The 14285-nt window shown below is 42.5% G+C and overlaps 1 protein-coding gene across 8 annotated transcripts in view; it reads right to left on the bottom strand.

Moving 5' to 3' along the window:
- UBR3 (ubiquitin protein ligase E3 component n-recognin 3) overlaps positions 1–14285 on the bottom strand; it is a 672099-nt gene that overhangs the window by 237957 nt on the left and 419857 nt on the right. For all 8 annotated transcript variants that reach the window (XM_029605729.1, XM_029605732.1, XM_029605733.1 and 5 more), the window contains one exon: positions 2247–2332. In XM_029605729.1, the coding sequence (XP_029461589.1) occupies positions 2247–2332 (86 nt within the window). The remainder of the gene's footprint in view (positions 1–2246; positions 2333–14285) is intronic.

The raw sequence follows: 14285 nt of genomic DNA, 5'->3' as shown, positions 1-14285 counted from the left end.
CAAGTACTTGATGAGGTAGAAATCAAGGTTCCAAGGCAAGTCAGAAATCTAAGGGTTACAATAGATGATGTCTAGACAATGCAGGCACAAATAAGTGCCACTATGCATATACGAAAATTCTATCAAAGTAGCTAGCAATTGAATACAGATTTGAGGCGCTCAGACTAGCTCTGAGTAAAGCCACCTCCCCGGACAACCCCCGCAAAGAAAGAGCGTGGCACACCACATGCTTAAGGTATAAATAGCACAGCGTCATCAGGAACAGCATCACAGAGCACAGAGTGAGAGCGGCGATTGGCTGCATTAGAAAAATGCTTAGCTCTGATAGGTTGCATTCTCGTCTCCTTGCCAACCTGTCTGACCCACTCTATGACAGGGCTGTGAGGTCACTTATGATTCACAGGAAAGGGCTGGTTTTTGCTATGGATACTCCCACATGGCCTTCTCCTATTTCAAAGGGCCGCTAAGAAATCACTGCGAACCAAAAGAATGAAATTAATATATGTTATGTTTTATTCGTGGGGGATCGCCATACGTTTCGCGAACCCACGAATCAAACGAACTGGGACTTATGCATTGCGGATTGCACATTTGTTGAAAACAAATGCACATCCCTAATTACTAACACAGTGACATAACACTTACCCTAAAGTTCTTACAAAATGAGAGCTCTCTGCAATAAAGCCATGTCCAGATTTTATGACTGTATCAGTTAGGTAAACTGAGGTGCAAGAAGAAAGAGAGGCCTGTCAAACAGGATAAGCTGCAGATCATATTGAGATGTTCCTGGAATCCTCTGTCCTAACTTAACATTAACTATATCTCTCCCTTAAAATCAGCATGTCCCCTTTAATAAGGATTAGGCTTATCTATTCTGTTTGAATACACTCAAATATTATTAGCTGTATTGCCTGAAAGATTATTTTAACAACTATACAAAGTATATACTGAAATTACCTCCAAAATTATCACTTGCTGTGGGTACTAGCTTTTAAAAGGATTATATTTACATAACCTTCAGACTTTCTGCATTTTTTCTTCACAAACTTATGTTTTCATTTTTTGCCTACTAAAATTATAATAAAAGCAATATATACATTCAATCTACAAAGCTAAATGTAAAGCAGCAGTATTAGCAACTCATTTTTAGATAATTTAGTTGGCAGTTAAAACAGTCTTCAAATTCTTGAATCAAAAGGATCCATTGCACTCGTCTCATTCTTTCTTGAATTCTATTAGTTTAGGGCTCCATCTTCTCTATTGGGACTTAAAAACATTAAGCTCCTTCTGTTTAATCTTACTTATAATTTACTCTTTGGGAGTTATTGGTATTTAAAGTTTTTACAAGTTTCTCTCACAAAACTTCTACCCGTCATTATGAATCTAAGTAAATCAGGGCGCTGCTGTGTTGATCCTTATTAGAACCCCATGCAGGTAGAACACTGATGCATGTAACATAAAACTACAGCATAAAAGAATGGACTCAGAAAAGGAAACTTTCAAAAAGAAGTTGCATGGTTACTGCAAGAAATATATAGCTTTTATTCTACCCAAAAAATGACAAAATCTAAGTATATTAACAAAATAAATATTAGTACATCAGATAGATAAATGAAGCAAATGTATAAGACTTAAAGATAAGGCAACAAAGTTCAGAAACAGGAAAATTGATATATTCAAGAATGAAAATAATAAGATTGCCTTAAAGGGAAATGCAAAATAACACAATTATTAATATTTTCGGTGTCTAACATCAGGATTCAGATCTGCCACTTCAAGGTTTATGCATGGAAAGAACTATTAGGTCAATTTATGTTCTGATCACACTGGCCATCTAATTTAGGAAGGCATATCAATAGAACACTTAGGGCTTCATTTTCTAAGCATTTTCCCCATAGACACAGAATGGGAGAAAAGCCTTAGTACATCAGGCCCTTAGTCTTATGTTCTGCAGTGTCTTCAACAACAAAAATGGTTAAACCAGGTGTCTACAGGCGTATATGTGAAAGGGGGGAGGTAGAGCACTGGAGGTATTAGGCATAGGTAACAGTGTCTGGAGTTGGTCAGCCTCAAGGTAACCATAAACCATAAAATGTTGAAGCTTATTTCCTATATCTCGTAACTGAAACTATTTGGGAAGAGGAATGGGTAGGACCAGAGGAATGATTTGAGTTTAGGTTTATGCAATTCTCATCTAGGAGGAAAAGGAAACAAAATGTTTAAATTATTCCAAAGACCTAACTTACTTAAGCAAGATCTTTTTCCAGCAGCACTTGCTCCTCCAGAACACAAAGTATCTCCACGATGAACCAACTCAAGTTCCAAATTTGTTCTGCAAACAAATGATTAACAATTATCTTAGGTTAAGACTAATAATTTATGTTTAACTGGACATCTAGTAAGCATCATAAAAAGGCAAAATGTCAAACTAATTATATAATGAATAAGGCAAGGATAGTTAATAGGTTGAGTACCCAATAACCATACTTATATACAATATGTACAATTAAGTAATCAAAATCTAGTTTAGAATCTTCATTGTCCCTTGTATCTATATACAAAAGAATGAGAAAAACCTACTGTGAAAACCATCCATTAATCATTGATCAAAGTTCATAATAGCAATTTTCAATCAACAGCAATTTTGGAACGCTAACTGCCAGAGGGGAGAAAACAATTAGGTAAAGTCCCATTTCAAACAATATTCAGAATTACCCTACTCTCCAAGGCTTCCCAAACATGTTCTGGTGACCCTGCAAGCTAGTTAGGTATTCACTGTAGACCCAGTATGTGAATATTTGTCTCATGTATATATTCATTGTGAATATCCTGAAAATCCAACTGGCTATGGAGTCACCAGAACATGTTTGGAAAGCCTTGCTCTAGTTAAAAATCTGGTAGACTGATGTCCTTGTTACACGTCATTTAAGGGTACTGGCTTCTATTACATCTTTAACTCTTCTCCCTCTGATGGAGGTCTAAAGTGCATAATAGGAATGTGCATTTTTTTAAAAACCAAATGTGAATTCCAAACTAAATAAGGTCATTTTCAAAATCCAAAACAAATCAAAAATGCCTCCCAAAAATTCCAAAATGTTCAGATTTTTCATTTTGACAAATAGCACACACTATTTGCTGAAACCAAAAAAATGTGGACAAAAAAAAAGTGTGAAACAAAATTCGGGCAAAAAATGGGCCAAAAATGAATGAAATTATAAAACAAAATCTATTTTGCTTTTACATTCCTAATCCATATCATTATAAGTGACTATTCTATTTCTCATCTCTCGGATAACTTCCAGTGCCTTCTCTGATCCCAATATGATGTGTATTTCTGTTGCCTGTATACTATTATTTAAGTAAAGAAGTACTCCTTGTACTTCCTATTTATCTTAGCCTTTCTGAATACAAATAGCCTAGTATAGTTATTTCCCAGTCTCACTGAACCATGTCTCTGTAATAGGGGAAATGTCAAGTCCAGTTTCAACTTTTAGAGCCTCCAGTTCTTACTATCCACCCTCTGAGTATTAATGCACATGACCTTCCAGTATTACTTCTCCTAATAACTACTCTCTGTATATATATATTTGTTTGAGGATGTTTCCACTGAATGGTTGCTTACTGTATTTTCCATCTGCCACCTTTCTCGGCTAGTTTGATCTGTTAAAAGTGTAGGATCTAAGCCATGGGTGAGCAAATTATCGCTGTAACAGTTCTGGTCTCGGCTCATGGCAGAGAGTAATGGGTGTGGCAGCAAATGCACGAGATGCATGCTGTTTCTAAGAACTGCCACTACAGTGCTCCAGAGAGGACCTCTCTTTCAGCAATACCCAATGTAAGTGGCCTACAGGCCAAAACATCCACCCACTCCTGATTTAAACCAGTCAGATAATCCTCACCCCACACATACAGATTTACTATTCATGTATGCCCCATATGCAAGGGTATGTTTTTGAAGAAAAGGGTTTGTAACATGTTTCATTCATAAAGAGTACTTTCCTGGTACATTCCATTACTTCATAATGGAATGTACCAGGAAAGGATATATAGACCCTAAGGGTTCAGAGATAATTAAAATGGTAGAGTGATATGAGCAGAAGCAAAGCAAGTATAGCGGGATCAGCTGCAGTCTCAGAGGCAGGAATGTAAGCCCTCTACTAAGAAATAAAGAAGGGGAAAGCAAAGCAGAAGCTTTCTATTCACAAAGTATTTCTTTGTGAGCTATGACTAAGGACAAGTAGTTCAGAGTTTCCTTAGAACAGGAAAGTTTGAGCTGGGACCCCTGCAGCAGTTTGCTGTGATCTTCAGAGAGAAGAGTCCATATAGTGCTTCACATTTGGGAGATGTACTGATCGAACAAGCTGCTTAAAAGAAAGGAGAAAAATCTGTTCTACAGAGGTACCGAATAACAAGGTATACACACATAGGGGTATCCTAAGAGGTACAGGAGTTTCCCCAGAAAAGTTATTAGGAGGATCTTTCCATAAAGGGAACAAGGAGATCATGATTGTGTGAGTTATTGGATGAGTGAAAGAAGAATACAGATTCTTCACCATGTAAATTCACTATTTGTCAAATCATCTCTGTTGAAGACATTTTATTACAGAAAAGAATTTCTGATACTTCTCTCAGAATTTTCAGTGGCTTTTTTGTGGATCCCAGTCATAACACCCTAAGGGCTTGAATTTAAGCTTCTAGTCTGCTCAGGAACAAAATACACCAGTGGTTCCTTCCTAGTGAGGACACAAGGTGTCGGCTGGGGGAGGGTTGCACATAGATACATTCACACACACGTGTATACACATACATACACACCTCAAAAAGATGCAGACAGCAAACACTTAATGCCTGCTTGGGAACTCCCAACATTCTATAAACAAAAGCAAATCTTTCAATATTTTGCCAGCCATGAATTACTAGTGAACTAAGCAGAGCCTGAGATCTGCACTACAAATAATTCAAAATTTAAAACAAAGTATTCCAAAATCTATAAAGCATATTCAATCTGTACAATAAAATAAGCCCAGTTCCATCTATCACTCTTCTATACATCTCCTGCTTTGCTCATGTGACATTTGCTGTTACCAACCTCACAGAGTATAGCATTTTAATTTTGTTATGAAACTGCTCCAGCTTCCTAAAAACAATTCTTTAATTTTTTAGATTAAATTTTATGACAGGAATAATATTTAAATATATAGAATAAGGTTTTCCATTATTCCAGCTACATCCATTTTCTGATAACTATTGGGCAATAATATTGAGTGTTCAAATTATTTTAGCAATTCATGAAAATGTTTCACAGTATTAACATCCCTAAATCTGCAGATGCTGCCACCCATCTTTGGAGGAATGCGTTAATCCTCTCTACTCTCAGAGAAAAAAGCAATTTCATAGTGCTAGTATTTCTGCTCAGAACTCCATCTGGTTGCTGCTGATAAGGGCATTTGTGCAAGAGAAGAATTTTCCACTCTTAAGGCAATTTGCAGTGCTGACTGAACTTCTGAAAACCCTCCTGGCAAGGAAGCAAGGAAAAGAATTTCATATTTGTAGACAGAATAGAAAGTAGACTGGCATGTGCTAGCTCACCATGGGAAGAGAAATAAGATCATATTATTTCATTGGTATAACTCATCAGATGACAGCAATTGATAGATGCATATACTGGCTACATTAAGTTCTGCTACCCAGAAAAAACACACCCAACAGATAACCTACTTAATAAAAACAAGATGAAAAGAAGTATTTCCTTTTGTTTATTATAAAGCTGCTGCCTGATAAAACCAACAAACTACAGGTTAAAATAAATCAAAGGGAAAGCAAGTGTTGCTTACCTGTAACAGGTGTTCTCACAGGACAGCAGGATGTTAGTCCTCACATATGGGTGACATCACAGGATGGAGCCCAATTACGGAACACTTTTATAAAAGTTTCTAGAACTTTGACTGGCACCTATTGGGCATGGCCAGCATGGCACTAACCCTGCAGCCAGCAGGGGTCCCCCTTCAGCCTTGTTTAAAAGCTACAGGAAGTGCTGAAAAATAAAATAAGAAACAAAACGAACCCAACACCGCGGTGTGGCGGGTGGGTTTCGTGAGGACTAACATCCTGCTGTCCTGTGAGAACACCTGTTACAGGTAAGCAACACTTGCTTTCTCACGGGACAAGCAGGATGGTAGTCCTCACATATGCGTGAGTACCGAGCTGAGGATGTCTGAGTATGCACCAAATGTATGTACTCAGGTGTGCAAGGCACTAGACTGGGGTTGAATTTGGCAGAGGGCATCCTGAACCTTAACGGGCAGGTGGAAGGGTGTTGGTACGTTAAGATGTATCTAGGTTGCGCAAGACAGACTGGCCAAAGATGGAATCTTGTCTTCTGGCTTTGTCTAAACAATAATGGGCTGTAAAGGTATGGAGAGAACTCCAGGTGGCAGCCCTGCAAATGTCAGGAAGTGGCACCAATTGTAGGTGTGCTACTGAAGTCGCCATGGCCCTCACAGAGTGTGCTTTAACATGGTCTTGAAGTGGAATGCCGGCTTGCTGATAGCAAAAGGATATGCAGTCCGCTAACCAGGAGGAGAGAGTCTGCTTACCCAAAGGCTGCCCCAATTTGATGGAGTGGAAAGAGACAAACAATTGAGTGCTCTTCCTATGGGCAGCTCTACGGTCTAGGTAGAATGCTAGAGCCCGTTTATAGTCAAGGGTATGCAGAGCCTGTTCTCCTGGACTGGAATGGGGCCTAGGAAAAAAGGTAGGTAGTATAATGGATTGATTGAGATGAAACTCCAATACTACCTTAGGTAAGAACTTAGGGTGAGTGCGGAGTACTGCCCGGTCCTGCAGAAGTTTAGTGTAAGGCGGATAGGTAACTAGGGCCTGTAACTCACTAACTCTGCGAGCCGAAGTGATTGCCAAAAGGAAAATCACTTTCCATGTGAGATAGCAAAGATCACAGGATTGGAGAGGCTCGAATGGTGGTTTCATGAGCCGACCCAAAACCAGGTTGAGGTCCCAAGAAAAGGCCAGAGGACGCAGCGGAGACTTGAGGTGAAGCAAACCCTTCAGAAAACGTGTTACAAGGGGCTGTACTGAAATAGGAATGTCCCCAATACCTTTATGGAAGGCGGCTACCGCACTGACATGCATTCTGATGGAGGAAGTTTTTAGACCTGATTTTGACAAGTGCCAGAGATAGTCTAGAAACTTTGTGGTAGGACAGGTAAAGGGGACTTAAACCTGTTCCATTTACAAAGGTAGGATTTTCTCATAGAAGGCTTCCGTGAAGCAATCAGGACACGGGAAACCGGTTCCGAAAGGTTAAATGGCTGAAGAATTAACCTTTCAATATCCAGGCTGTCAGGGACAAGGCTTGAAGATTGGGGTGGCATAGGCACCCGTCGTTTTGAGTGATCAGAAGCAGGTCCTTTCCCAAGGGAATGTGCCTGCGAATGGAGAGATCCTGAAGTATTGGGAACCACATTTGGCGTGGCCAATGAGGTGCTATCAGAATCATAGTTCCCTTGTCCTGACGTAACTTCACGAGAGTCTTTGAGAGAAGTGGAAGTGGAGGGAATGCATATAGGAGACCGGTCGCCCATAAGAGGGAGAACACATCTCATGGCTGATAGTGTTGGCTGCGAGTGAGAGAGCAAAAGTTCTCTACTTTGCGGTTTTGAAGAGACGCAAAGTGATCTATATGAGGGTAACCCCATTGTTGGAAGATCGAGTCCGCCACTGAGGGGTTGAGAGACCACTCGTGCGGCTGAAAGGTGCGACTTAGTTTGTCTGCCAACACATTGTCCACTCCCGGCAAGTAGGTGGCCCTGAGGTACATCGAGTGGGAGAGGGCCTCCGCCATTATCTGCACAGCCTCCTGACACAGAAGGTAGGAGCCTGTCCCTCCCTGTTTGTTGATGTACCACATGGCCACCTGGTTGTCTGTCTGAATCAGGATGACTTGATTGGACAGGCGATCCTGAAATACCCTGAGAGCATATCTGATTGCTCGAAGCTCCAGGAAATTGATTTGGTGTTTGGCTTCCTCTGGAGACCAAGATCCTTGTGTCTGCAGTTCGGCCACATGGGCTCCCCAGCCAAGGTTGGAAGCATCGGTGGAGAGAATTATTTGAGGATCTGGAGCCTGGAAGGGCAAGCCTGGGAAGAGATTGATCTGATTTTTCCACCAAGCTAGAGACTGACTGAGTGAGTCGGTGACATGGACAATGGTCGACAGTGGCTGAATGGATTGAGTCCATTGTGACCTTAGAGTCCACTGCATGACTCATGGCCAAACGGGCTATTGGGGTAACCTGAATTGAGGATGCTATGTGTCCCAGCAGGATGAGAAAGTGACATGCAGTCGTGCTGTGTTGAGACTGTAGCTGATGTGCGAGAGAGACGAGAGTGAGAGCTTGCTGACGAGGCAGAAAGGCTTTTGCCTGCAAGGTGTCCAAGTCTGCCCCTATGAATGATAAAGTTTGAGATGGGACTAAGAAAGATTTGTCGTAGTTGACGAGAAATCCTAGCAAAATCAGAGTGTGTAAGGTAAGATGTAGGGACGACAGAGCAGTTTGCTGAGTGGGAGCCCTGATCAACCAATCGTCTAGATAGGGGTAGACATGAACACCTTGAGTCCTGAGGAAGGCTGCAACTACTACGAGGCATTTTGTGAAGACTCGTGGTGCAAATGCCAAGCCGAATGGAAGCACTCGGTACTGATGGTGCTTGGGACCTACCAGAAATCTCATGAATCTGCGATGAGATGGAGTTATTGCAATATGTGTGTATGCGTCCTGGAGTCTAGAGAGCAGAGCCAGTTTCCTCTTTGCAAAAGAGGAAGAAGAGAACCCAAGGTTACCATTTTGAACTTTCCTCGATGGAGGTACTTGTTGAGGGCACGGAGGTCCAGAATTGAACGAACGCCTCCCGATTTTTTGGGGATTAGAAAGTACCGGGAATAGAACCCTAGGCTGTGCTGAGGGTAGGGCACTGGTTCTATTGCTTTGGACTGGAGGAGAAGGAAGACCTCCTGTTCCAGGAGGATAGAGTGGTTGGATGTTCTCCAAGTCGGTAGAGGTGGGGAGTCCGGTGGGATGGAGAGAAAGTTCAGATGATAACCTTGAGCGATTATCGCTAGGACCCACTGGTCTGAGGTGATTGAGTGCCACCTGTTGTTGAAATGGCATAAATCGACCTCCCACTGGTATGTGAGGCAGTGGAAGCTGGCTGCTGCTCTCTATGCAGGAGTCAAAAACCGGAAGCAGGGCCCAGCTGAGGAGCTGCTTGAGGCTTTTGTTTTTGTAGTTGACAAGACTGGGTTTTTTGGAAAAGTCTCGTAGAACGAGCTCTAGACTGTGGCAGGTAGGATTTCTCGGACCGAAAAATGACTTTTTAGTGTCCTTTCGGAGAGGTTGTTTTGAGGAATACTCGGAAGGCATCAGAGAGAGCTGTTTCAGGGTCTCATGATAGTCCTTGAGTTCCGCCACCGTCCGCTGAATCTGCTCGCCAAACAGATTGTCTCCTACACAGGGCAGGTTAGACAATCTGTCCTGCACTTCAGGGCGAAGGTCCGAAGACTTGAGCCAGGCCCATCTTCTTGCCGAAATAGCAGCTGCAGATACCCTGGTAGCAGTGTCAAAGATATTGTAAGATGATCTTATCTCATGCTTGCCTGCCTCAAAGCCCTTGTTCACTAGGGTTTGAAGTTGATCTTGGAACTGTTGAGGCAGGGAGTCTGTCAATTCTTGTATCTGCTTAAATAAGACCCTGTTGTATTGGGTCATATAGAGCTGATAAGAGGCAATTCGGGAGATGAGGAGCCCTGGAAGACACGGCGGCCAATGGCATCTAGAAATTTCTGCTCCTTGCCTGGGGGAAAGGAAGAATGGGGTTTCGATCTCCTTGCCCTCTTTTGGGCCGATTCTACAACCACAGATTGGTGATCCAACTGAGGTTTTTGAAAACCTGGGGCTGACTGTACCAAATAAGTGGTGTCAGCCTTCCTGTTGACTGGAGCAACAGAGCCAAGGTGTTCCCAGTTCTTTTTGAGGAGATCCAGAAGAACCTGGTGAATAGGAATGGAGGTTATTTCCTTGGGAGCATCCAGGAATTACAACAGCTCCATCATTTGATGCCTGTCATCTTGTTTGGTGTGTAATTGGAAGGGAACCAATTCAGACATCTCCTTCACAAAATTCATGAAGGAAAGGTCCTTTGGAGGAGAATGCTTCCTGCTTTCAGTAGGAGAAGGTGGTGAAGGCAAGTCATCGGTGTCTGGTGAAGAATCATCAGTCCAGGTATCATCATCCAGGTATCATCACCTGCCCCTCTAGGAACCAGAGGGGGACGGGTCGGTGGAATTCTTGAAGGTCTAGGTCTAAGCTCTGAAGGAATCGAAGGAAAAACTGAAGGCACCGATGAAGGCATCGAAGGCACTGGTGCAGTCATCGAGGGCACCGATGGATGGATCGGTGGCGGATGCATCGTAATCGATGGCTGAGGCATCGGCAAGACTCCCGATGGAGGGATGCGGAACGGTGTTTCTCCTCCCGATGACAAAGTAAGAGGAGAGGGCACCGGAGCCATCGGTGACCCAGGATCCATCAGTGGAAAAGCGGCAATAAGTGCTTCCATCTTCGAGAGCAGCGGTGCCAACGCTGCCGGAACTGGGTCGGTGGTCGACTCAACGATCGGCACCGGTGTCGGTGCTGGAGGAACTTGTAGTCGATGCATCGCGTTGTCCATGGCCTCCTGAACCATCCAGTCTGGTTCTTCACGGAGACCAGGAGAAATCAGCCCCGGCTCCGGAAGGGGAAAAGGAGGCAGAGGCATAGCCGGAGGGACCACCATTAAAGGCGGAGTTGCGGCTCCTGGTACCCATCCGGGTAAGGGTTGCCTCGGTGACCTGGTCGCAGAAAAGGTCGGTGCCTTTTGTGGACGGGATTTCTTCAACAGCGGCTCGGACGATGGCGAGGTCGATGATGGCGATGAATCTCTCTACGATCCCCTCGGTCCTGAGGGGAAGTAGAGGGAGTCGAAGGCTGAGAAGTCGTCGATGCCGGACGGTCACCGGCCGGTGGTCGATACTGGCGCGGTGGACAGTGCTGGTTCTGACGACGTCGATGCAATGGACGGCGTCGGGGTTTGAGCACGGAAGAGAAGTTCCATCTTCTCCATTCTGGCCTTGCGACCTTTTGGTGTCATTAGGGCACATTTGGTGCAGGTCAGGACATCGTGCTCACATCCGAGACACATTACACAGACCTTATGAGGGTCTGTTATGGACATGGTGTGGTTACAGTCTGGGCACCATCGGAACCGCAACGCTATGGCCTTGAAAAATTTGAGTCGCAGTACGGTCAACGGCCAGTAGGCCTCAAGGGTCAAACTCGACGGGAATCGACCGAAAACAGGTAAAAAACTTACCGGAGTATCTCGGCTTGAAAAAGTTGAAGGAGGGACCCCTGTGGGGTAAGAAAGTTTTCAGTAATTCCGTGAGGAAAATTCCTGTCAGGAATCTCTGTGTAGCTCCTTAACCGTGTGGCTACTGCTGTGCGGAAAAAAGAAGACTGAAGGGGGACCCCTGCAGGGTTAGTGCCATGCTGGGCATGCCCAGTAGGTGCCAGTCAAAGTTCTAGAAACTTTGACAAAAGTGTTCCATGATTGGGCTCCATGCTGTGATGTCACCCATATGTGAGGACTACCATCCTGCTTGTCCTGTGAGAATAACTTTTTCACACAAAGCAGTGTTAACTTGTGGAAGTAGACAAAACTATAAAAGATAGATCAATCATAGGCTGGCTATGTCATATAACAGTCAGGGATGTCACCTCATATACAATGCATTCCTAAATCATGACTGACAGCATAAGAACAATTCTACATGTCTCTTATTTCATACACACTTTCTCTATGCACCTGTTGCTTGCCAATGCTGGGCTACTTCTCAACTCCAGGTTTATGAAAGGTTTATGGAGAATACTGGTGGGCTGATGTCGGGGCAGGACTATATAGCCGTGATATCAGCTTTTGCTCTGTCTCCATCTGCTGGCAAAGGTGCATAACCTACTCGTTGGGACTGACCTACCCAAACGCTAACGGAAGAGTTTTTGTGCATACCTAAACATAAACAAACCTCATTCCTAAATCAAAGTATTTTAGAAATGATTGCAATCTTTTAAATTTATTGCTAATGCTCTGTTTGTATACAGTGATTATGTTTTTAAAATCTAAATATAGCTCAGTCTGCTCATATCACATTAAAACTGCATTTTAATTTATGATATTGTAACACAACCTTGGAAAACTATCACATTAAACACTCTTGTCTGAATACATAAAATCCAATGCAAAAAAATGGAAATCTGCAACTATGTCACATCCAGTTCTGGAAGAAAATATGATAGATTTGTTTTAACAACATAGTTCGAGAGCAACTATGTTGTTAAACTTTACTTCCACATTAATTTGTATTGCATCTTTGATGTGTGCATGACTGTTTGATTTTCAAGGCAATTATGAATTATGAATCATGAGAAAAAGACAAGGAAGATGGCAACTTCTTTATAAATACAAGGGGATGCTGCAATGGAGATGCTGCAAACCACAGCTAGCCAATGATGAAAATCTTATTTAAGATTCAACATTCTAAAACGGTGTGGTTTCTCAACCTTTTTCCCATCCTGATACACCTGACACACCATGCTTACATCTGTGACACACTGCTCATTACAAGTCATGGCGGAAATAAAAAAAAAAACAAAGGCCCAGTATTATTTTTGTTAAGAATGACACAAGGGAAAGATAAGTACTCTGTCTGAACAGAAATTGCATAAACAGTAAACATCCCATACCAAAACAAGCACCCATTTCCAGCACTCAAACAGTAACTTACAAGGCAAAACAAAATTATTACACCAGGCCTTAAAACTCCAATATTCCTCCTATTAGGAAAACGGAACAAGCCAAGCTACTATACAGCCCTACACAGAAACTACACGCCAGCAGAATACCTCACCTCAGTCACATGTGCAGACCCTCACCTAACAAAGAATAAAGAGACCATAAAGCATAAAAAGAAACATGCAGACAAAAACTGAACTGGAAACTGCAACAAGCCAGAGAGACTGTATACAGTGTAACAAAGGAAAAAGAGAAACATCACCAGTCCTCAAACCAACCAAGAAATATAAAATCAATAGCAGTAAAACCACAATAATAAAAAGAAGAGATTATTTTGAAATAGCTGATGAAAGGAATATCCAATAATTAAAAACATATCAAAACTTTCTAGAGACCAATAAATATTTAAAAATAGCAGGCACTAAGGACCTAATAATGAAAAATGATTTAAAAAAAAAAATGCTTTGCTCTGCATGCCTGGGAACGTTTGATATCCAGGTGCCCCGAGATTGTTTTGAATTAGCAGGAAGAGGGATGGTTTGCTTGCAACTTTTTCCTCTCTGTGTCACACACAAGCTCTCTCTCTCACACTGGCTCTCAATCACGCATGTATACACATGCTTTTTCGCTCACTTATATAGGTTCTTAATCACACATTTACAAACATGCTGTCTTTTCACACACACACAGGCTATCACACGCTTACACATATAGACTCTCATTCACACACTTGCACACAGGCTCTCAATCACATACATACTCTCTCACCTACACCGGCTCTCAATCACACAGATACATGTTCTCTCTCTCACTTATACACAGGCTCTTAATACATACACATGATCTCTCTCACTTACAAAGACAGGTTCTCAGTCAGACACATATATTCATACTATCTTTCTCACACACATACTCTCACACAAACAGGTTTGCAATCACACACTCTCTTTCACACAAACAGGTTTGCAATCACACACACACACACTCTCTTTCACACAAACAGGTTTGCAATCACACACACACACACTCTCTTTCACACAAACAGGTTTGCAATCACACACACACACACACTCTCTTTCACACACACACACACTCTCTTTCACACAAACAGGTTTGCAATCACACACACACACACACTCACACACACTCTCTTTCACACAAACAGGTTTGCAATCACACACACACACTCTCTTTCACACAAACAGGTTTGCAATCACACACTTACACATACAGGCTCTCAATCCCTCACTTACATACATGCTGTCTCTCTCTCACTCACACACACACACTCACACAAGATCTCAAACACATATGCTTGCTCAATCACTCACTCTCTCTCTCCCCCACCCCACCGAACTAGCAGCAGCAGAAGCCTCCTTCAC

Source organism: Rhinatrema bivittatum, chromosome 6 (genome assembly GCF_901001135.1).
Source record: "Rhinatrema bivittatum chromosome 6, aRhiBiv1.1, whole genome shotgun sequence".
NCBI lineage: Eukaryota > Metazoa > Chordata > Amphibia > Gymnophiona > Rhinatrematidae > Rhinatrema > Rhinatrema bivittatum.
The sequence above is the reverse complement of the archived record's forward strand: the minus strand, read 5'-3'. Positions and strand labels throughout refer to the sequence as shown.